Below are 24,733 nucleotides of genomic sequence, written 5' to 3'. Positions count from 1 at the left end.
CATCCAACCCTGCAGCTGCTGCAGTGCAGGCCATGTTACCCATCCAGAAGGACCCTCCTGACAGCAGGCACACAGCATTCCTAAACACCTCTGCTGCCTGAGTCTTTCCAAGGCCCAGAATGGAGGATGTTGCAAAGTGCAGTTCCTCCCATCTCAAGTTTAGAAAGAGGAGTGACAGGGTGTGATCAGAGCCCCAGTCTACAGGCGAGGCATCTAAAACTAAGGATGAGTAAGCACCTCCCCCCAGGGTAGACTCAAGTTGGCCATAGGACCTGCTTCCTGCTGTCCAAGCTAATGACTGACACAGTAATGCACACTGCTCTGTTCTCAGCTTAGTCTTCCGGGACTGCTTCCAGCTGAATCCACTGCAAGGGGTTACCTAAAAAGGGGCTACCCAATTGGGGCAGGCAGGAGAATCCTGGTTGACCTGGGAAGTCCCTCTCCTCACTTTAGACACAGACAAGCCTAAAGCTCATAATAAATCCATAAATGGGGCGGAGAACACATTGGCCTTCCCCCTCCTGACTTCTGCCCATCAAAGAGAAGCCTTCTGCCAGGCATGGTGGCTCACACTATGGAGCACTCAGGAGGCTGAGGCAGAAAGATTGTTCAAGGTCAGTCTGGGATACAGGGGATACCTGTTGAGGGGAACAGGGGAGAGAGAAAAAGAAAAAGGAAGGGAGGCTAGCCTTATCTAAAAGCAAATGCTTCAAACAAGAAAAATAAAAAAAAAAACATTGAAAGAGAGAAGGCAAAGGGAAGAGAAAAATCTTTGACTGGGACCCAAAGCTTGGGTTCTGGTCAAGCTCAGCATCTGCCTCCAGGTGGGTACTTTCCATCTTTGGACCAGGAATCCTCAGCTGATGGGATACTGGATGAGATAATTCCCAGACAAGGCAACCCTAAGACCATCCACTTATGGGCTGTCCAGCTGAAGTAGACATTGGAGGTTAACCAGTTAAGTTACCATACCCTGAACTATCATTCCAAAGCTGCTCCCACTCCACTATGCACCTGACTCAGAAGTTCCAAGTACATCTACTAGAGGTTCGGCCTCAAGACATCCTGGTTGAGAATTGCCAGATTTTCTCCATACAGAACCCCAAACCCACACAAGGATTTTCTCCAAGAAAGTTTGGTCTGGTCCTCCCTTGTGCCTACCCTGCCCCTGAGGCTGCTTCAAGTTCCTACAATGTTCCAGGCACTGGTCCTGTGGCTATGATACAGGGAGACTCCCTTCTTTTCCAGATCTGCAATTCCAATGGGTTGACCAAAACTGGCTCCAAGATAAGACCAATGCACAGCACAGATGGGTCATTTGGTTCTTTGTTCTGGACAATACGGTCATTCAGCTGTAAGTTTCACAACAGCAAGGACTGTAATGACATTATCTTTGATTTTCCAGAATCAACTTTGATTTCCTAACAGTGGTCCTGGTACTCAGAAGACCCCACTGAATGGATGTATAAAAGGATAGGTGAGGAGTGAGACATATTCAAGTGGAAGGAATAATGACTGGTCAAACAAAGAACAGATGAGGTAATGGATGGATGGATGGATGGATGGATGGATGGATGGATGGATGGACGGACAGGTAATAAGTAATCAAGTAGTTAGATAAGGTGGAGAGGTCTGTGGATACGATCAATGCTCAGACATTCAACACAACCTTAAACTGTCAAATGTGGAGGCTAAATCCTTCCTGGCTGTGCTCCCAGTTGCTGAAAGCTCTCACCTTTTCCCACCCCTCCTCAGTCTCATACACAAAGCTGAAGTGGGGTCTCTTGCCATTCCTCCACGGGGTCCCCTCTTCTCAAGGGTTCCTCAAGAGATCAAAAATGACACAGAAAGCCATATCATGTAAGTATTCATCACCCAGGCCTAAAGCTGAGGGCCACACAGAAGGGGGGAAGCATCATCTCACCATGCAATGATGTCACTGATGCTGAGCCTCTGGACAGCTTCCTCATTGGCTCACACACTCTCTTCATTGCCTTCCTGATCCCTCATCTCTTCCACTTAACTCAAGACTAATCAGTTGTCCAGTGTACAGAACTGAGGGAATAGGATGGGGACAATTGCCCCTTCCAGAGACCCCATCCTCAGAGATGTCGACCAGGGTTAACACTTGTGCCCCAGTGACCACATCAAACTCTCCATGGGGTTATAGGAGCACAAGAACACTGCAGGCCTTTATATCGAGGACAGGAATTAGAAGTTCTGTGCTGTGCTAGCTGGAGTACAGTCTGGATATTGAAATATCCTCTGGTTCTAGAAAAGCCTTGAAGCAGAGAGAATGAGAAATACTTCCTGAGCTGGAAAGGAAGTCTGTCTTGGAAAAGGAAAGCTTTGGAGCCCAGAGGACAAGATGCGGGGAGAGAAGTAATGGCAGCCAGGCTGGGGAAGACCAGACCATTAGGCAACAGCCTAACTCACGAGGCAGGGCCTGACCTATCCCTGTCCTACTTGACACTACACAACCACATCCCACCCACTATCCTAAGCACATGGTAAGGTCTAGACCACGTGACATCCTGTCTCCTGCCTGTTGCAGATGCTCATGTTTATTCCTTTGGTCTAGGCCAAAGGGTGCAACCTGGGTGTGGTTGACACAGGTGCACAGACAGCTGTACATCATTTCTCCACCATTTCTGTCACTTTCAAGAGACAACTCCAAGACCAGAGCTAGGTAGAGCTTGTCTAACCATTGGCTTTGCCCAAGAAATGAACAGACATGGGCTTCACAAAAAAGCAGTTCAGCTGGGCCTGATGTGGAAGAACCCAGGATTTTCTTGAGAGCCTTCCCCTGTGCCCAAACCTCTCCTGGGAGTAATAAGGAAGGAGACCCAGAAAGATGGACCATATTAACTTAGATCAGTTGTGCTTCTGGTTCTTCCTGGATTGGTCCATGAAGATCAGGCTGCCCCCACTCACATGCCAACTGCCTCACCCCTACTTCCTCCTAGCTTTCTCTCTTGAACTCCAGGGTAGAAGCTCTGCCTAGTCCTCTAGGCACCTCTTACTTGGTACTTCACACATGACCTTGGCTCACCACTCCTGCCTTCGCTCCTTTGGTGGGCTCTTGATCGAGGTTACCTGTCATCCTTCTGAGTTACCCCAAAGGAAGGGTCTATCTTATGGCTCTTCCTTCTCCCTTCCTGCCCCTGGAAGATCCCATGACTGACTCCACTCTCTTCCATCTCTTCCTCCATCCCTTGACTACCCAGGCTCAGACCTTACCACCTATCACCTGCTTCCCGACAGCTTCCTCAAGGTCTCTTTGTCCCCAGTCCTTCCACATTGTCCACATGGGTCATCCAAAGCCACATTTCCAAAATTTCTATCTCCCTATACCTCCTTCAGGAAATCACCCTGAGAGTCCCCCACTCCTCCCAATATCATCTGTGTACTTCAATAGATCCCCCAACACCTGGCCCTAATAGGACTTGTATCCTGATGGCTCTTCTACCCTCATGGCACTTCAGCTACTAAAACTCCTTAGACCCTGCTCTCAGCCTCCACTCTCATGTCATACTACCCAGCATACCTTTCCTGTCAACTCCACCTACCAAATCCCACTCTAATATCACCTCCCCTATGAAGTGCTCTAGACTGTCCACAGGCTCAGAATGACCTGTTCCTCCTCACTCTGCCTCTCCTGTGACTTATTTTACTTACTCCAGACACTTCTCACATTCTCCTTTGTGCCCCCGATTCCAGGCTATGAGCAAGAGGGGGTGTTCTTTATCTCGGTGTTAAGTTGTCTGCTGTCTCCTGATAGACAGGAAACCTCAATGATTCTGACCCTAACCAACAGGCAGGCAAAAGAAACCAAGTTCTCCAATGGCCCATGAGGAAGGCTGGAGTTGAGGTGGAGGAGGCAGGGCAAATGAAACATCCGAGACTGTGGACACTCTGGGTCCAGGGAAAGCATAACTAAACTAGTTTCTTGTGTAGCTTGGCCTAACTGAGAAATACCCAATCAACCAAAAAAAAAAAATCAGTCATGGACATCTAGAAGTCTGTTCTCTGTCCCAGCATCCTCAACTTAGAAGTGAGACAGAACCACTCCAGCCCTGCCCAGCTCCCAGGAGTCCCAAACTATCCAAGTCAACATACAGTATGCACTGATCCCCCTGACTGTGCTAACCACTTTGTCAACATTATGGCAATTAACTGTGTCTTATAAGTTGGTGTCCTAAATAGTGTCTTCATATAGAGATCCAGCTTGACACAACTCTAGCCATCTTGATCATAACCTCCATTTTTCCCACCAGATGACCATGCCATGCATCGGAAGCCCTACAAGACACATAATCATTACAATAACTAAAGCTGGACATGGGTCTGCACATATGTAACCCCAGCACTCAGGAGGCAGAGGATCCTAAGTTCAAGACTCTCCTTGGCTATGTATTAAGTACCAAACAAACCTGAGAAACATAGCAAGATCCTCTCTCGAATGAAAATAGCCAGCCAAGGGTATTATGTGCCCAGCTTCTTAACTAAGAGTAGCCATGAGAAAAGCCAGGTATATTCTGGTTAGCTACAGCCACCTTTATCCAGCTTAGCCCAGAACATCTACCTCCTTCCTTGCATGCTAGAAGTCACCTGTTTTGCTGCCCCCAAAGTACATTTTTTCTGTAAGTTCCCAGTCATTTATACTTTGCACAATACTGAATCCATTTCACAGTCCCTTCTTCCTCCCCAGGTTTTCCCAATACAGTCTATTATACAGATTTGATTTCACAGTAGATTGAAAGCTACTTGTGTAAGTGAGAAAAACATGCTCAGCTGAGGATCCAGACTACCTGGAATGCCACCTGCCTTTTACTCCTCTTTCCAAGAACTGCTTGGGCAACCCTTACCCCCTCCCAAGAGCATTCCTGGATGTTCTTACTTCAATTCCCCCATCCCCTCTAAGGAGACGCCATCCCTGTGCCAGTCATGAAGACCTCAGCAAAGGCACCTGACTATGCAATGCTGTGCCCCACCCCCAAGTTATACCCAGTCTGGCATCAGGCCACCCCAGATAACAGAGTCTTGAGTCTATGGGAAACAAGGGATCCCTGGATTGGGTGCCTCCAGTGCCCCACACTGTACAAAGCTCAGGCCTAAGCCTTCAGTCTTACTTCTTCTTGGTGGGGGTGAGATCTGCCGGCCTCTTCTCTGTCAGCACAACGGAGTTCCCGCTGGGTGCAGTGGTTCTTCTGCCCATGAGGGGCACCATCTCCTTGGAGTGGGCATTCATTGCTGTAGCACAAGACATATGCTGAGGTTCAGGAGGCAGGAGGTAACTTATGGGGGCTTCAGACTCCCATGGGGTACCATCTACCTTCTGCCCATACCTCTCCAACAGGAAGCTCACTCCATATCCTTCCAAACTGTCAGCCTTTCTTGGGCACAGGTAAACTGTTCCTGCAGTTTCCATATCCCCTGCTTCTGAAGCCCGAGGAGAGCCCAGCACAGCGCCCAGGAAAGAAGCACCCAGCCTCCAGCCTCCCATCACCATCTCTAACCCTATCACTCTCTGATAGACCTCTGAGACTTAACTTGCTTCCTCAATGCCTCCCCCCAAGACTTTGTATTCAGATCTCTGTGTCAAGGTCACACTTCTTTGACAGAACACCAATGTCCCCTCCTTTTCTCCAGCCACTGCTCTAAATAACGCAGCGGGACGGAGAGTTCGGATTTCTCGGCACCTGCAGGTAGTCTCTGCAGCAGCTCACCCACTGTTACATTTCTTGCCCTTCCCCACAAGCCAAGCACAGCCAGACCATGGCTGGCACCCTGTCAGATTCCCTCTTGCTTAGAAGAAGCAGAATCCCTCACCCTGGGGTACAGGAGGCCAACCCTTCAGTCCACAAACATGCTTTACTAATGGTCGGTATGGGCTGAGTTAGAACAAGGCGCTGCTCACACCCTCCAAAGAGACTGGGGAATGTATCGGAATGTATCTCAGGGGGAGGTTTAAAGACTGAGATTTGCACTAATGCCAGGGGCTGGGGGCACAGGCTGGACAATCACCAGGGCTCAAGACAGTTCAGGGAGAGGCAAGGAGGTGGTGGAGCTGGAGACCCTGGATGAGTTCATAGGATCTCTGGCAGGGAAGGGCTTGGCAACAAGTTAAGCCACATTGTAAAGCCCTTCAAACAACTTGAAAGCTGAGACTGATGTCAGGGAAGCAGGGAGCTAAGGAAGACTCCAGGTTACATAGACAACATAGCCTGAAGGAGAACAGGCCATGGATGTGGGGAAGACCAGTGTCCTGGGGACCAGGAAGAAGTTGTCATGGAGATCATGAGGAGGGGGAAGAGGCTGCTAGCCATGCAGGATAGGATAGATATGGAAAGGTAGTGTGGACAAGAGATAACTCGGCAATCAGGGGACCAACTGCAATTGAAGTCACTTTAGATAACTTACTTAGATACAGAAGTAACCCCCAGCCCCCGCTTACATCCATGACAGCCAGAACCAGATGGGTGCCCTTTAAAGTGTGTCTCTGCCCAAAGCAATCAGTGGACATATGGGGCTGGAAAGGCTTTGCTAGGCCAAGAGCAAAAGTGGACAGAGGTGTGTCTCACCCTCCCTCATCCCCTGGTTTCTCTCCTGAGAAATAGTTGGATGGTCCCCCATAAGCCTGTGCCCCTGATACCAATTCCTCCATCCTTCTTGTGCTAGTCCCATGAGTGTGGGCTATTCTGAACAGCTGGGGCAAGTGGGGGTCAGGACAATCTGGACTCGGGCTCCAGCAGCTATAATTAGCTCCTGAGTCATCCTGTATGCCTCGTATCCTCACCTGCTGGACTCTCTCCCTGCCCTGGGATCCAGATCCCTCACCCGGGGAAGTATCATGTCACACCTGCCAAGGCCCTGACACTGATTGAAATGGCCTGTCCCAGGAACAGAGACCAAGCAGAGGCCACAGGAAGACCTCCATAGCTACTACATCAATGCCTGTGAGTGCCTGGGCCCTGTCCCTCTTCAGTGATGGGATAGCTCATCCCATCTTGAATGCCCATCACATTCCTGCCATGGAGATTCATGACCCTGAGCTAGCTGAGGGAGACAAGCTCTAGAGTTTCTCTTTCCTTGGGATTCCCTAACATCAGGGGGACGTTCCTGGGCCTGTCAGAGCCTGCATTCTCTCCCCTGACTATTGTCAAAAGCTGGCATGGCTTTTTACCCCTACGAGAACCCAGCTCCCTCCCCCGCCCCATCTTCCTGAGGCCCATGGGCCAAGGGCTGACATAGCCCAGAGGATCCTAGGCCAATGCTCTAGTCTTTCAGGGGAGTACTAGCTTCTCTAGGTGACAAGGACTTACTTGGGAGGTTCCAGGTGGTGGTGGCAGCCCTTGCTTTGAGATCACCGCATGTCTGGGGCCAAAAACCCACCGTCAGGAAGGTGGCTGAGGAGGTGAGAGGCTCTCATCATAGGCGCAGAGATAGCTGACAGCTGGAATGAAGCATCAGAGGCAGAACTGGCTGGGCCACCTGCCCTCGGCGCCAGGCAGGCCACACCCACCACCCACGTGCCCTATGTGATTCACCCCCACACCCACAAAGCAGCCTCACCCCACGGGAGAAAAGGCAGGGAAGGCACTTGCTATGGCACAAAGCTGAAGGTCTGGTCCCAACCCTTCCCTCTCTTATGTTCGGTGCTCATCAGGCACCAGTAGCCTCCATTTCCCCACTTGGGAAATGGGACCATTGCAGAGAACTTACTGATCAAGGATGTCATGCCCAGGCAAAGATGATGGAGGTGAAGAAGGTTCGAAAGGTGCTCTGCTTTGATCTCCAGGAAGAAAGGCTGCAACCAAAGGCTATCCTGGGGTAACCAGGCCAGCTGTAAGACTCAATGTCCATCTTTCAAAAATAGTTCCTGGGATCAAGTCCCTCAGAGACAGAGGAAGTCCAATGTTTCCCAATAGCTATGATGCATCATGGACCTTCATGTGTCCTCACCACTTCCTGCCTCTGTGATCTTGGGCGAGTCGTTTCTCCCAAGCCTGGGTTTCCTCGCCTGTCAAGCATACATAACCCAGCTTGGAAGGTAAAGAATAAACGAGGGAGCAAATGGAAAGGACCAGAACAAGGACCTAGAGTGCAGAATGAATGCATGACCTGTGACAGCTGGGAGGGTTGTTGTCACACCGATCTGTTCTCCCAGCAACTGTCTGCGTCGTCACTGTTCTCCAGGGCCAGGGCGCTACAGGAAGACTCTGTGCCCTCCCTGCTCGCCCAAATGGCTTCTGGGGAAGGGGTGGAGAAGAGCCTGACTCAGGAGCCGCACACGTCCTTCTGCAGGGAAGATGTGTAGGCAAGGCATGACAGGGTTAGGATGGAAGTCCCTCCTCTGTGACGGTGCTATTGGCTGACGCAGCAGGGACTTTCCCGATTGTCCCCAAGAGGCAAGATCCTGGATCTCTAATAACTACAATTCCCTGTCATGCCTGGGGAGGTGGAATGAGGCAGAGTCAGCTCCTAGGCGGAGAGAGAGAAAGACCTGTGGCCACAACAGGGCAGAGTGTGGCTTTGCTAGGGCACTGCTCCTGCAGCTTAATCCATGGAAACATACAGTTAGTACTCATGATTTCTCATCACTGTGCCAGAAACACCACTATCAAAGCCCTACCTTCAATGAAATGCAGGCTCTTTTGTCCTCACTTGCCCAGGTCTGACTCAGCCTTGGCTTGTCTTTGCTTCTGATGTCTCAGAATCCTGGGCATGACACCGTTCCAGGCTCTGTGTTGAAACTTCCCTTGATTTCACACTTTCCTTCAGCAACCAGCTGGAGACCAGCTTTAAAAGTGCTTTATCACTCACCCTAAGGCATGCTCTGTAGCAACAGTGATTAGAGGAAGGCCCCTCTGCTATAAGGATATGACCTCACAGAAACCCAGTGTAGCTCCAAGGGCTGGTCCACATTCATTGAATCCGGCCACTGTAAGACCCCTTATGTAGGAGGCCCCAGCAAGATACCAGTGAAGGATTCAGAACCTGAGAGTGTTATCCCTACCCTCAGGAAAATTATGGACCACCCAGAAGACCAGCTCCAACTGGGATAATCCCATCACAGGTGACAAGGACCAACTAAGGTGGGAGGAAGTCATCTAATGGGGAAATGGGATGGGCTCAAATCAGAAGGAGCATTTGGGCTGGAACTGGAAGAAAAGAAGCTTCATCAGCAGAGCATCAAACGCCTGAGACTCTGACCTGTTTCAAGGGGTGGTGACATGCCCCTGGCAATGTGTGGACTCAGCAAAGTGATCAGACATGGGGCTGAGATGCACTGAGTGACCCCAGGCTTCTAGGTCAACCCTGACTCCTTAGTCACCCAGAACTGGGTTGGCCCCTGGCCAGTTATGGACACTGTCACCGCTGTAATCTAACAGGAAACTGACCCAGGTGGGCTGAACCAGAAGCGCATGCTAAAGGCAGTGCTTCTGCTTACATTAACATGGCATCAAGTTTGCCTTTGTGAGGTTTCTATCTTCGCTCTGGGGTCCACACAGCACAATCACAGAGCTGTGCAGCTGGAAGCCCCACTTCCTCTATATCCTTCTCCAGCCCTTGCAAACCCAGCATTGCTTGCCTGGTCCTGTCTGCCATGTGGGTGACCTGTAGGGCTCGTTCACAAAGCCCCAGCTCTTAGCAACAACTGCCCTCCACTACCAGGTTCCCAGTTCCCGCAGCAGCCATGAGCTACACCATGCTCACTTTTCTTCAGCAATTTGAACTCTCCTTCCACGGTGGGAAAAACATACGGTAATCCCAGGAAAAGGCCTTTCAGTTTGGGTATGTATGTACAGAAGAGGAGACAGGGCCAGATCCTGGGGTAGGATGTAGACAGGGAGAAAGAAAAGGAAGATTCTGGTAATCCCTGCCCCAGTCTGCCTTCCAGAGGCCTGAACTTCAGGCAACCTCCAGATCTCTGCCAAGATATTCATGTGCACCCAAGATGTATCCAACCTCTAGATATCTGCCAAGATACCCAAAACACCTCATCCTACAAGCTGAGGTCAGAGCAGAAGCCCAAGTCAGCAGCCTATCTGCAAAAGCCATCTTCTGCCTGATACCCCACACCCACACAGGGCTCCCAGGAGGCTCTGAGCAAACCCACCCTACTCTCTGCACCTTCTAAGACCCACAGACGCCAGGTAATCAACCCACAGATTCCAGCTCTCCAGGGAGGATGAACAGGAGTCTCCATGGGGTGGGGGCCAGTGAAGAGGAGCAGATTTCTTCACGTGTTCCAGAAAATACCTTATTTAGTGCCTTGAGGCTAGAGCAGGGAGTGAGGCAGAGCTCTGTCTCCCACCTCAGGTCTGCACAGAAGTCAGGCTAGGTTCCATTTAAAGCCTTTTCGGGACTAAGAGCTGAGAGGCTGCCTCACCAGGGATGCTGGGTGTGCTGGCACAGGGTGTCCACGGCAGGGGGGGCTGTTGGGGGAGGGGTTAGAGAATTCAATTCATGGGAAATCTCTACTTCTGCTCAGTTTTGCTGTGAACTTAAAACTGCTCCAAGAGTAGTTTATTAATTTAGGCCTGGGCTATATAGCTCAATGGTAGAGTACTTGACTTGAATGTATGGGGCCCTAAGTTCATCCTCCTGACCAGCAAGGCGGGGTGGGGGATGGGAGGAGGGTGGAAGGAGGGAGGAATGAGGAGGAGGAAGAAAGAGAAAACTGGAAACCACCGAATTGAAGCTGCATTAACAAACAGTATTTTAATTTAAAAAGAGAAGGAAGATTCAGACATGATGACCTTTAAAAACAAAAAAGGTTCACACAAGAATTTTGTTTTTACTTTCAAAATTTCACTTATTTCAAAATCCTATTACAGCCAGAACAGTGAAATTAACTGCATATAATGAACTATATACACACATACACATGTTAAGTTATGGGGAGTAAAGTTTATTTTGATAGGTAGTATTAGTGAAAATTAAAATTGCATACATTATAACATAACTCAACATCTTTAATTTAGTACAAGTCTGACACATTTTCTTGCTTTCCTGGATTCTGCTAAATTGCCACATTTAAACTGTTTTTAAATACTTTAATTTTTCTGCCTTTGCCTATACTCTGATTCCAAACAAAACTTTGCATAAGTTTCTCCAATATCTGGTCTATTTCATCATCAGTGTCAGCCAAATATGGATGACCAGCCCCTGATAAATCTGTTCCATTTTCTTCATAATCTGAAAATAAATAAATAGATAAATAGATAGATAGATAGATAGATAGATAAATACCTTCTCTTTCAATTAACTCTTCATATATATCTTAGTGATCTGCAGCCACTGTTCCAGCCCCAGACTATACTAGCTCCAGAGGCCCAGAACTCCTCTGGCTCCAGGGAAAGGGGATCCTCTCCTAGAACAAAGAAGTCCCAAAGGGTTCCACCTAGTTCTCAGGGTAAAAATCCCACAGCAGAACTCAGAGCCAGCAGTGACTCAGCCTCAAATGACTGTGGCTCCTGTGCCTAATGTCTAAGCCGTCTGCAGACAGCTCTGAACTTTATCAAGTCCCTCTTCTGAATAAACAGAATCCCATGTGGATGGTTGTGAGGTGTACCCCACGTATCAGAACATGTTCAAGACTTTCTGAATTGTCTCCTAGAGCAGCCTGGGAGATTGGAGGTAGAGACTGAACAGCTTGCAGAAACCCTGACTGTATAGGTTACAACAGGAGATGCTTGGCCAGAACTGTAGGACTCCTCCACCAGCAGGCCGAGTCTATCCCAGTTCTCTCTCCTGTGGGAGCCCATCTGTGTATCAGACTGACCTTCCATCAAGTGCTGCCTCAAAGACGTGGAGATGAATAAGAACTTAAACTCAAGCTGCAAAGGCGATGGATCAGGCTGATCCCGCGCATCTGTGCTATTTCTGGGAGAACATCATCTTAACCTCCATATCAAAGGAACCAACAGACATACATGTTCCTCAGGTGGGTCTGTGGGAATTGCTGAGTGCTCTCTTCTCTGTCCCTATGGAGGTCCACTTAATTTGTGCAGTAAAATTACTGAAGTTGGCAGGCTCAATTTTAGAAGGCACTAAAGGAAGGAAAAGGGAAATCCTAATGCTGAAGAAATGATTCGGAGAATTGAAAATGTCCATGATGCAAACTGTAGCCGATATGTAAAACAGGAATTCTTGAAGCTTATAGAAGCTGATCAAGCAGTTATGGTAGCGTCCACACAGCTCCATCATACAGAGGAGGTATGCCTGGAAATAACCCTAACTACTTCAAGGATGAACCAAAAGTTTGTACATCTGATCCTGTCCCTTTAACAATTTGCGAAGGAACACCTACCAGATCTACTCTAGCTCTGACTAAATTCAAAAGCTGGTCCAGTTTATAATAATCTGAAGCTGGGGAGATAACTGAGAAGTTAAAACACTTGTCACACAGGTGTGAGGACCAGAGTTTGGATCCTCGGAACCTGTGGAAATACGGAGCTGCTGAGGCAGCTCACCTGTAATCCCAGTGCTCAGAATGCAAAGACATGGCATCCTCTGAGCAAGCCGGCAGCATGAGAAACTGTATTGGCTAGTTCTGGGTTCGATTCTGAGGCTTTGCCTCAATGAATAAAGTAGAGAGCAATCAAGGCAGATTATCAATATCAACCTCAGATCTACACACACACACACACACACTCAGAGAGACAGACAGACAGACAGACAGACAGACACACACACACACACACACACACACACACACACATAGACAGAGACAGACAGAGACAGACAGACCACACAGAGAGAGAGACACACACACACACACACACACACACACACACACACACACAGAGACAGACAGACACACACACACACACACACACACACAGAGACAGAGACAGACAGACAGACACACACACACACACACACACACACACACACACACACACACACGCACGCACGCACTGGAATACATGCATGCACACAACACACAGAAGCAAATGAAAAGGAAATCTGTAGCTATCAAACAATCAATGTGTTCTGAGACTACCAGTAAAACAAGAAGCCCAGGGCCCACAGCAGGTAGTAGGAAGCCGGCCCAGCTCCCTTTGGACAGGAATGGCCTGCGTGCCCCAGGCCTGACTCAGCAGTAAAGATGGGTTTGAAGTCAGGCTGCCTGGGGTCAAACCCAGGTCATACACTTTGCTGGCTGTGTAACTTACTATTGGGGCCTTGATTTTCTCATTTATAAAGTAGAGCTAATAACAGCTTCCTCGTGAGCTGTTAGGAAGCTTAAAGGCTAATGCACATCAAGCCCTTTCATAAACACTCCAACCATCCTGGCGGTCTGTATTCTTCCTCCTCACTCACCTGCCCTGTGGGCTGTGCATACCTCACTTTACCCATGAGCACCTCAGGGACCAGCCCTGAGCTCCCCCATCTTACATGTGAGATGGGCATAATGCCGAAGAACAAGGAAAGGGGTCATGTTACTCCATCCAGGGAGTGGAATGTCCCCATGGGCTTGTATATTTAAACACTTATTCCCCATCTAGCGGCACTGTGTTAGGAGGTTGACGGTCCCTCTGGACATGGATCCCACCTTATGGAGGCAGGAACTCCCACACTTTAAGTCTCAGACACTGACAGCTTGGAGCCTGGCCCCAGCAAGTCCTCATGCCTTACACAAACATTGAGAGCCTGACTCCTGGTGATGCATGAGCCCTTACACTACACCAGTGGTCCTCAGCCTTCCTGATGCTGCGACCCTTTAATGCAGTTCCTCCTCAACCATAAAAGTATTTCATTGCTACTTCATAACCGTGGTTTTGCCACTGTTGTGAATCATAACGTAAATATCTGTGTATTCTGATGGTCTTAGGTGACCCCTGTGAAAGGGTCATTTGACCCCCAAAGGGGTCGCCACCCACAGGTTAAATGACTGAGCAGTCTCAAGAAAGACCACTGAGCCTTCAAGATGGCTCAACAGGTAAAGTCTGTTGCCTCCAAGTCTGAAGACCTGAGCTCAATCCCCAGGACCTACAAAGTAGGAAGGAAAGAACTGATTCCCACAAGTTGTCCTATGACCTCCATATATATGCTGTGGCAAAGAAATAGTTTGGAGTAGAAAAAAAAAAGAAGAAAGAAAGAGTAAAACTTACTATTTAACAAGCTAATGAGAAGCCTACTTAACCTTTGCTGATATGGGCCCTACACAAACAACACACAAGATAAGACCATGTAATTTTCTTCTAACTGTAAAAAAGAAAAATTCCCATTTTCCACTGTCTCTTTTCCTCTCTTCACACTGTCTTTAATTAATTAATTAATTAATTAATTAATTAATTATTGTCTTTAATAAACCTTTGCGTCTGCTCTGGTCTAATAAATACTTTTACTCCTCAGCAGCATTCATCTGGAGTTTCTGCTGTAAGCTCTCTGGCTTGGCTTCTCCTAATGAAGGGCTGTAACCTATAAGATTAAATAAACCCTTTCCTCCTCAAGTTGCTTTTGATCAGAGTGTTTTCTCACACATACACAGAGAGAGAGAGAGACAGACAGACAGACAGAGACAGACAGACAGACAGACAGAGAGGCACAAACAAAATGAACAGAAAACCACCTAGCAATGTCAACCCAATTATTATCACCAAGTTCATACCTATTAAAAAGCATATTTGCAGACATACATAGTTTATTTTATGAATTACAAGACTAACAGTAGAAACATTGAGCACTGCAGGAAGAGAGGCAGGATTATGATTACAACAGATGAGAGATCATTGAAAACTTCCTGCCGTGTCCTTTGAATGTGGTTCTGTATTTCTTTTTAACAGCAATGAAGCTAATATTTTGTAAAGACTGATATTTTACATCAAAGGGGGAATCACTTTGAAGTAACTTGGTTCTGCTGGAATTGGGAATGGGACTGGCATCCCCCACCTTCTCTGGGTTTGTCAAATGACAGACTCCTCCAAATCTCTCAGGGTAGGTAAGATGTTAACATAGTACAGAGAAGAAAGGTTTCAGCATTTTATATCAAAGCAGGTATTTAAAGGTTGTTTCCCTGGACTCTATTTGCTCATAATCCCAGCAATCCAAAAATCAGGGCCTAACATGTGTCCAAGTAGAGATTTGCCATCCACTCTGTTTAACAAGGTCTGTAAAGAGCTAAAAGCCAAGTGTTTGAAGATTCGCCTAAAGACAATGACGGTTGGATGCAGATCTCTTCCCACACACTCTCCCACCTTCCTACAGCATGCCTAGGGAAGTCCTAGGAACGTGCCTAGGCAGGCACAGAATGGACCCAGGCAACAAAAGGGCTTGATGTTCCCTGAGAAGACCTTCCTGACAGGGGTAATGGCCATCCAAAGACCCAGCATTGACCCCTACATGGTGTCCTTCACTTCTCCCCTGGGCCCATGGAATCCTTGAAGACCTCAGCATCCTCTGGCTTAAGGGATCCTGCAAAATGCTTCAGATGAACTTCCTCAGGCTGGGTGGTATGCCTATCTCGAGTGCTTGCATCCCTCAGAAGAGGAACCAGGGCAAAGTTCTTCCAATTTCTCCCTGAAACTGAAAGGCAACATCATTACCACCTTGGATACAACAAAAGAAACAGGAGTTTACTGGTAGGCCTCACATCTCCAGATGAAAGGAGACCTGGGTACCCCTCAATCAAAGAAGCTTCTCTTTACAACAGAGACCATGACAGAAAACCACAACTGGACAGATGCAGAGATCAGCAGGTCGTGGGAAACCCAGCCCCAGTGGATACATCATCAACGCAACTCCTACCCCTAAAGCTCAGGGACATTTTGGAAGAGGGGACAAAGATTGTAAGAGCCAGAGGACCAGGAAGTCTGCTGTGAGACTGTCTCCTAGAAATGGCTGTCTAAATAAGACCTAAACAATGACAATTTAATAAACATGCTAATGCAAAAGGAGGAAATCTCAGAGTCCTACCCCTAGACAAAGAACTATAGGCAACTAATGACTTCTGAGAGAGGGAGAATGAGCCTCTCCCAGGGACAAGATCCCTAAGTGTTTATCCAGTACAAAGGGGTCAGCCTTGAAATCATATACACACAAACAACAAAAACAGACTCAGCAAGTTATATTTATATATTTGTGGATATATATACATATATATAATATGTATGTGTGTGTGTATATACTATCTATATGATATATATAAAATAACAAAAGAAAAAGCGGTAATGACCTGAGAGGGATTGGAAGGAGGTAACATGGAAGGGGATAGGAAAATAATGTTATTATATTTTAATTTCAAAATGTATTTTTTTTAATTTAGCCAGGCATAGTGGCATACACCTTTAATCCCAACACTCAGGAGACCAAGACAGGTGGATCTCTGTGTTTTCAAGGCCAGCCTGGTCTACAGAGTGAATTCCAAGACAGCCAGGGCTACATAGTGAGACTCTCTGAAAAAAAAAGTATCTTCAAGCTCTTGGATCCATGAAGTTTCCTCTTCCCCTCATCCACCTAGGTAACATCTTAAAGTGCTCTTCCTCCAGGACCTGGCAAACCTGTGACCTCAAGAGTCTATCACACGACTGCTTCCGGCTCCACTGCCTCACTGCCCAAATGGAAGGGTAAAGAGGTTTCTGCAATACAACTCCACAGTGGGCAGCTCTAAAGTGCCCCCCCAAAAAAATCAAGACTTAGAGTCAAGGTCCCGCCAGGGCATAGGTGCTGAGTCAAGATCCTGCCAGGGCATAGGTGCTGAGTCAAGATCCCGCCAGGGCATAGGTGCTGAGTCAAGGTCCCGCCAGGGCATAGGTGCTGAGTCAAGGTCCCGCCAGGGCATAGGTGCTGAGTCAAGGTCCCGCCAGGGCATAGGTGCTGAGTCAAGGTCCCGCCAGGGCATAGGTGCTGAGGAAAATGCCAGGGAGACTTGGTGACACTGGGCTTCAAGAACTTTGGCGTGATCGAAAGCCCCAGGGAGCTCTTAAGGAATCATTGCCCATTGAGATACCAACTACTAACTGGCTGGGAATAGGAAACACCCAGCTTGGGAGCTGTTGATCTCGCCAGTCCCAGGGTCTCCAGAGGCATCTACAGTTCCCAGTCCCATTCATCATGTTCTAAGACCAAGACTCTCCCATGGCCTCCCCAGTTCCTCCACTTAGCACCCTCCCTTCCCTCTCTGGCATTCTCCCACCTCTTCCTACCACATGCAGCTTGGTGGGGAGAGATCTTTGTTATCCAAAGGATCTGACTAGGACCACTAGAGTATCTACTGTCACAAGAGTGAGAAAGCAAAATCCTAAAGGAATGTCCCCTAAGAAATAAGCATGAAGTGTAAAATCTAATATTAAACTCCACAGCTTCTGGTCCAAATCACTGGTCTAACTGGATAGAGGGTCACTGAGATGTATAGCAGAGAGGGCATGAGGTCCTTGTGCTCAGAGATAAGCACTAGGGAAACCAGGAATGTTAAACACTCAGGGTTGTCTCCTCAGCAGAGGAGATATACACGTGTTTTACATCTCCTGGGAGTGGATGTAGTTAATAGTCTGGTGATCTGTGCTGTCTGTAGGGCTGGGCCACACCTGAATCCCCCAGACTATCATGTTTATCCCATATTCTTCCTCCCTGGACCTTTATCTTGAGTATTGCTTCTCAGTCACTAAAACCCATCCTTAGTGGAGATGTCACTTGTACTTTGTATCTTGGTGACCTCTACAACGACCTAGATCCTCCCCTAAGCCCTTAAGTTATAGAACCCATTCTTATAGAGAGGTCACATGTACTTTGCAAAAGAGTTCCAACATAGTCATACCTTAAGCTTTATTGTGATAATTGTCACCAGGAAACTTTTTCCCAAAATAGTACCATTCTTAAATATGTCTAAATTAAACTGTCCAGTGTCAGAACCAGCCCTGGCAGCTAACTAAGTCAGTGGGAGGATCATGGCAAGCACTCAGACCACACACAGCCATCTTTGAGTAGTTCTCTGACAATGCTGGCCTGTCTAACAAATTAAAGAACAGGTAATAACAATGTGGAGTCTTTCCAATTACATTCCCAGGGAAATCACAGAACTGCTGGGGACCTGTGTGAATGTAATGAAGCCTCAGAGCAGGGAGCAGCTTTCCAAAAGTGGGCCTCTTCTTTCTGGAGTGGAGATGGAATCCAAGGTGTTTCACATGCTAGCCCATTGTTCAACCACTGAGCTATATCACCAGGGCCTCGGTGAGCCTTTGAGGAAGTAGATCTCCATATCCAACTGTAATGGAGGATCTTGTATGGGACTGTCCTGCTCATGACAACCATAAGCTGAGCAACATGCTGCTCAGCAGATGTGTTTAGACTTGAGGTGACAGATGTGAGATACTACAAACCCTAAGAGAGGTGACATTCACAAAGGGAGCCCCATCAACGCCCTGGCTCTCTGCTTAGGAGCAATTTTACCAGCTATAATACAGTGAACAGCCATCCTAGCAGAGCTAAGGAGAGAGAAGTCATGGGGCAGCTAGAATCAGTAAAACAGGGCATAGGAGAACAGATACCATGATGTTGGAGGTCTGGTTGGATTTGGGACAGAGTGGTTACCCACAAGTCCTTGGCTGAGAACTAGACCCTGCTTGCCTGCTTGACGATGGTAAGATTTCAAGACACTTCATAGAGACTGGTTACAATGGGGTTGGGAGTGGGGCAGACACACTTTAACTTGAATGTAAGGAGGGAAGCTAGCCTGCGTGTGGAAACATCCTTACACTCACCTACACCTGCATAAGCTCAAGGTGATTCCTGCATAACTGAAGTACCATTCACTGTATAAGATAATTATAAATAAAATAATCAAAAGTCAATGTTTTTAGGGGGAAGGTAACTGAATCCAGGCTTTCCACAGTATCTTATCTACAATATCTACCATGTCCAGCACACAATCTGAAAATACTGGATCTAAAAGGGAAGCCAAGGAAATGTGGTCCTCTGTCACAAAAAAAGAAAGAAAGAGAGAGAGAGAGAGAGAGAGAGAGAGAGAGAGAGGAAGGAAGGAAGGAGGGAAGAAAGAAAGAAAGGAAGGAAGGAAGGAAGGAAGGAAGGAAGGAAGGAAGGAAGAGAGAAAGGAAGAAAGGAAGGAAGAAAAGGAAAATAGCAGTTAAGAGAAATGAATGCTGTGATGGCCCAGATGTTGGATTTAGCTAGGGACCACTGAACCCAGGGTCTTGTGCTCGGTAGGCTGAGACACTACCTCTGAGCCAGTCCATCCCTGTGCAGAGAGAAAGTGTAAAGTAACTTATTAATATGTTCAAAGAAGCAGAGGAAAACATGCTCCTAATGAAGGGATGGCCAGAAGACCTCAACAAAGAAAGAGAAACTTCAACACAGAAAAAACAGAAACTCTAAAACCAAAAGACTTAAAACTTGAAGTAAGAAAATTTCTGCATGGAATTAAGAACAATTTGGAACTGGCTAAAAAAAGGGGGGAGTCAATGAATATGAAGGCAGATCAAAAAAACATCAAATTTGAGAGAAAGAAAAATAATAAAGACAAAATAAACAGAGCCCCTGAGACTTCTGTAACAGTACTGTGTGGTCAACACCTAGATTCTCAAACCCTAGGCTTAATGTGAGGGTCATAAAAATGTTGGTTACATCAAAAGTTTTCTGAACACACAATGACCAAAAGTTAATTTGAAGTCAGTGCATCCAAGGAGCTTCTGGCAGTGCTATACAGGTATGTCTGAGGACGCGTCGCAGTCACCAGCATGTGGATGGCTGGCATCTGTTGCTGCTGCACAGCCCAGGTCTTATTTGAGGAAAGTCAACATGGAGTAGGGAACCCACCTCCCCAGTGTCAGGCCCCTCCCTGCTGTGACACCACCCATCCCATCTCACCTCGGCCCGACCTCAGGGAGAAGCTCAGGGTGCGCTTGACTCCTTCACAGTTGCCCGGGTCCTCGTTAATGATGCCCACATTGGTGTTCCAGGTAGTCCAGTTCACCTCATCCACCCTGTGCGGGAGAGGACAGGGTCTGGGAGGCCAGCTGTCTAAGGCAGCCTTTATATCAGGATGAAGACACGACAGGCGGAGAGACAGCCAGGGCTTGCTTCATGGATAACACATCCTTCCCAACCACTCCACAAGGTCCAAGAATTTTAAACACTGGATTCCAGGCTTTGGCTCTGTTCACCAGGCAGTCATTTTTGGACACCTCAAGTTATTCAGTGCTTAATATTGGAAGTCCTCCCTCCTGAGATCTGAGATGGGTGTCCTGTGCCCACAGCTGAGTCCTATGGTGGCCCTTGTACCTGCTGCTAGTCTTGAGAGTCCCCTATTCCTGTGATTAGTCCCAGGGAGTCCTGAGCCCAGTATCTAGACCCTCATCTTCTCCAGATGGGTCCCCCATGCCCTGGACTGAGAGCAGGAGTTCTCAGGTTCAACTCCTGCTTTGGCCTTACCTGAAACACCACCGGTAGTCATCCTTGCCATCGGGTGTGAACCCCACCTGCAGCAGCTTGCCAGAGCGGAAGGCTTTCCTCATGCACTTCAGGAAACTCTTCTCTGTGTCCAGGATGGTGATGGCTCTCTGAAGGAAAAGGGAACTAGGCCACCAGTCTAGATCACCCTCCCCAGAATCTCTCTCAGTCCCAGGAACCTCAAGCTGGCCCTGCAGTACCTCCTGTAAGAGGCCTGTTTCCAAAGCCTGGCAGGCACATGCTCTATGAAGGAGACTATCCAAGCCTGTCTATGCCTAGCTACCGCCTGCTGGGTCCAGGAAGGCAACCCTACGAATTGATAGAGCTCACAAAGGGACTACTTGGGGAGCTGGGTGAGATCAGAGTCTCAAAAGTGAGACTGATCGGTCTAAACCCTGGCTCTGCTACCTGCCAGCTGTGTGGCTTGAAACGCAGATAGATGACATCTCTAGACATCAGTGCTTCCTTCCCCCTCCTTAATCCCACAGGGGCTCATGTACCCCACTATGTAACACCACAGGGACCAGTCAGCACCTTCCAGGCTGCACTCCCTGCCCCGGTCTGCTGCCCACCTGCAGCTTCCAGATGTTCTTGCTCTCTTGGGCGATCTTGTTGACCGTCTCACCCATGAGGGCAATGAGCATGTTGAGCAGGAGAATGTAGGTGAGAATCACATAGGCCAGCAACAGGATGATGAAGACAGCCTTGAAGTCGTAGTTCTCAGTGAACTCCAGGTCGCCCATGCCGATGGTGAACTTGAACAGCTCCAGACATGTGGAGTACAGGCTGTTGTAGGAGTTGTCCGGTGGCCTGCAGGAAGGCCCCCGCCACTTGTGTGCTGTGGACTCCACAGGCACAGAGTTATTCTTCCCATCCTCAATCAGTGTCACCACAGCTACAGGTCACAGGAAAAAGGGGTGTGGGTGGATGGAAACCAAAACCCCAGAACCCCTGATACATACCTCTCCTATCCCAGCACCCTGCAGCAAGAAGGCTGCTTGGTTATGTAGCACCTCCCTACTCCCAGACTATGAGAAAACTCTAATAATACACTGCTTTTTTTAACACTAGCTTTATCCTGATCTAGTAGGAAAGATGTTTGAAGAAATATGCAAAGCTATGTGTACCATACAAATATAGAGGCCTTTGCATAGCATACAACTTGTTTAACAAGAAAGGCCTGGGTCACTTTGCCAACCACACCATTCCTTTTAAAGATCCACTCTATAACCGTGGATGTCAAGCCACACTGTGTCTTTTAGAGGTCCGCTCTACAACCATGGATGTCAAGCCACACCATGTCTTTTAGGGGTCCACTCTATAACCATGGATGTTGAGCAGCCAAGAGCAGAGTGGCTTCTGCTAACATTCTTCAGAAATGTGTTGCAGAGCCTGAGAGCTGCTAAGCAGCTGTGTGCCATTTTTACCATGCACCCGTGCCCCGAGAACCCCCTAAGCCCAATCCCTTCTTGTACCGATACACAGAACTTCAGATCAGGTGCCACAGCCCATACCTATCAGCATTCCCTGGCACCAATATTCAATCCTCCTAGACAGGAGTTCTAAAATAAACTTCAGAGTGGGAGCAGAGGTGGGCATGCCTCAGAAACCATGCAATCACAGAAATCAGATGAGAACTGAGGCAGAGACATGTGCTCACAACAGGATGCGGATCAGGTAGAAGGGTTGAGGATCCAGCTTGAAGGAGTTCCTGAAGACCAGATCTCGGCTTCAGGATAACTGATGATAGCAAAGATTATGACTCATGTGACAGTGGGTATCTACAAGGAGCAAAAAGAACCCCAAGGCCACGCATCCTTGCGTTTAAAAAGAACTGAGTTAAGGAGAGGGAGAAAAAGCTCTTCCTTGTGATAAAATGCCAGGGACTAAAGGTGCCAGGCATGGTGGGGTTACGGAATCTGAAGGCTGCAACAGTAGCTCAGAGGGAGCCAGCCTGGCATGTATTAGACCCTGGGTTCAATCTCCAGAAGCAGGAAAAATGAATGGAAGGGATAAGAAAGGGAGGGGAGGAACGGGGGAGGGAGGGAAAAGAGAGTCAGAGAGAAGGAAGAGAGAGACAAAGAGACAGAGAGATTTTTAAAGTGGTAAAGTTGGGGAATGTGGGAAAGAAGAGAGGAGTCATTTGTACAGCTCTTGGAAGTTTCCTGTATATCCTGAAATAGTGTTGAAATAATTGGATGTAGCTATATGGCAAGTAGCACGATATCTCTAAAACAACCAAGAATACTGCATAAATCACAGTTTCAAGTTCTCGGGCTCATGCTGATGTGTGTTCTGTTTGTCCTTCTGTCACCCGCAAGCATGCACCTGACTCCTCCTCCCCTGGCCCTGAAGAGCCTGAAGAGGTCAGGTGAGCAACACACCTGCCTGCCACCAGCTTTGACTCAGCACATTACCTGTGGAGAATCCAAACAAGAACACGAGGTAGACGAACATAAATCGGCACAGGTCTCTGAGGATCATCTGCAGGAAAGAGCAGGCTGGTAAAAGACAAGGCCAACCATGGGAGGAACACAGGAATGATCGGAGCTACATCAGCCTGGAGTGACCAGAGAATGTGTGGCAGGAACCTACAGCAGGCTAGGTTCTATGGTTTTCAGCTCAGAGGTCGTGAGGAAACGATTCACACGTCTCCCATGGCTTTTGCTCAGGTTGGGAGATGGCAGTTTGAAACACAAAGGCAACAAGTTAGAAGAAAACGTCCATTCCAGGGTCAATGCCAGGTTGCTTAATTCTTGGGGAATAAATAGGCTAAGAGCTAAACAGACAGCAGCACCCTGGAGGATGCAGAAAGGCTGAACAGAATGCACAGGACAGTATCTCACATCCATGGGGCACAAAGGGCTCTGTGGAAAACACGCTTGGGGACCCACCTTCTCAATCATGACTGCATAGATGCCCATCTGCTGGAATCCTCGGGTATAGTAGAGCATGTTGGTCCAGCCCATAGCCAGGGAGAACACCATGGAAGCCACGTACTCCTTGCGTTGGCTGAAGTACAGTACCACAGACACCAGCATGAACAGCGACTGCACAAAGCTGAGGACAGAGGCAAAGTCGGTCAGCTTAGGGGACGCCAAGAACAAAAGACCTGGGGTGGGGGAGTACACAAATCGGAAGAGTGAGAACATAGCCATGCAGGGCTGGGGCTGTGCTGTCCTGCTTCCTTTCACCCACACATTCTCAGCAGGCACAAGGAGGGAAATGTATGGCAGGTTGAGAGGCAAAATATTATTCTTAGAAGCACAAGGTACATATAGTGTAGATGCTCCTTGATTCATGATAGTTATATCCTGCATAATCCATTGTACGTTGAAAATGTGAGAAATGTATCGGACACTCCAACCTACTGATGACAAGCACTTATGCGCTCGACAGGCTCAGCTGCTTCCCCTCAGGGCGACCCCACTGAAAACACTGAAGGGTGTGCAGGAGGACAAGAAAGGTCAGGAAAGAGGAAGAAGTGAGGAAGAGATGGCTGGGGGCCGTGAGAGGGCTAAGGCTAGCTGCAGAGAGAAGTGTTGGGGTGAAAGAAGGGCTGGGCTGAGAAATGGCCCAGTCACAAAGAGCCACCAGGAAACAAGGTCTGGTGGTACACATCTGTCACTCCAGCACTCCAGATGCAAAGGCAGGAGGGTTGCTGTGAGTTAGAAGAGAGGCCAGTTTGGGCTCCAGAGAGGACCCTGTCTCAAACCAAAGAAAGAAAACTCTAGAAAGAAATCTCTCAAGGGGGAGAAAGGTGATCTGACCATGTGTTACAACTTATAAGTTTGATTCTGAGCAAAACTGCACCTGCTCTAGGATGTGTGGGAAGAATTAACATTGTGTACAATGAAAACTGAACACGTGACAATGAAGGGAATTATCAGCCCGAAGACACAAATAAAAAGAGTAATAGGACTATTGCAAAGCTGTTCAACGTTTAGGGATATTTACAAAAGTATAAGAATGCAAAGGTGATTATTGACAATGACAAAAACAGTGTATAATCACATCAGAATGACAAAAGAGGGGAAGCAGATGGGGAGGAGGAGGCGGCTAAATCCTTTCCTGTGGCATGACTGCGTATCAGAAGAAAGAGCCCAAGGGAAGAGGGTTTCAGAGAACGGGAAGAGTTGGGGGCAAGAAACCCTGGATTTGGATATAAGCATTTTTGCACTCTTATGAGTTATATCAGTATGTCTGAGTAGTTTTGATAACATAAAAGTGCTATATATTAATAAGTATAATTGCATGAATGTGTGTGTGCGTGTGTGTGTGTGCGTGTGTGCGTGTGCGTGTGTGTGCGTGTGCA

General features: G+C 47.9%; 2 protein-coding genes and 1 pseudogene across 3 annotated transcripts in view; 1 reads left to right on the top strand and 2 right to left on the bottom strand.

Moving 5' to 3' along the window:
* Trpv3 (transient receptor potential cation channel subfamily V member 3) overlaps positions 1 to 5,256 on the bottom strand; it is a 31,787-nt gene extending 26,531 nt beyond the window's left edge. For both annotated transcript variants that reach the window (XM_036197022.1, XM_036197023.1), the window contains exon 1: positions 5,133 to 5,256. In XM_036197022.1, the coding sequence (XP_036052915.1) occupies positions 5,133 to 5,251 (119 nt within the window). In that variant the 5' untranslated portion in view covers positions 5,252 to 5,256. The remainder of the gene's footprint in view (positions 1 to 5,132) is intronic.
* A 2,497-nt stretch (positions 5,257 to 7,753) lies between these two features.
* Positions 7,754 to 12,368, top strand: LOC118588698 (annotated as a pseudogene).
* Positions 12,369 to 14,550: 2,182 nt separating this feature from the next.
* Positions 14,551 to 24,733, bottom strand: part of Trpv1 (transient receptor potential cation channel subfamily V member 1) — a 41,509-nt gene continuing 31,326 nt past the window's right edge. The window contains exons 12-17 of the mRNA XM_036197469.1: positions 23,313 to 23,478; positions 22,836 to 22,902; positions 20,991 to 21,313; positions 20,401 to 20,528; positions 19,837 to 19,952; positions 14,551 to 15,540 (exon numbers count right to left, since the gene is read on the bottom strand). Coding sequence (XP_036053362.1) covers positions 15,368 to 15,540; positions 19,837 to 19,952; positions 20,401 to 20,528; positions 20,991 to 21,313; positions 22,836 to 22,902; positions 23,313 to 23,478 — 973 coding nt within the window. The 3' untranslated portion in view covers positions 14,551 to 15,367. The remainder of the gene's footprint in view (positions 15,541 to 19,836; positions 19,953 to 20,400; positions 20,529 to 20,990; positions 21,314 to 22,835; positions 22,903 to 23,312; positions 23,479 to 24,733) is intronic.

This window comes from Onychomys torridus, chromosome 8, assembly GCF_903995425.1.
Source record: "Onychomys torridus chromosome 8, mOncTor1.1, whole genome shotgun sequence".
NCBI lineage: Eukaryota > Metazoa > Chordata > Mammalia > Rodentia > Cricetidae > Onychomys > Onychomys torridus.
Note: the sequence above shows the minus strand (reverse complement) of the source record. Positions and strands in the feature narration are given on the sequence as shown.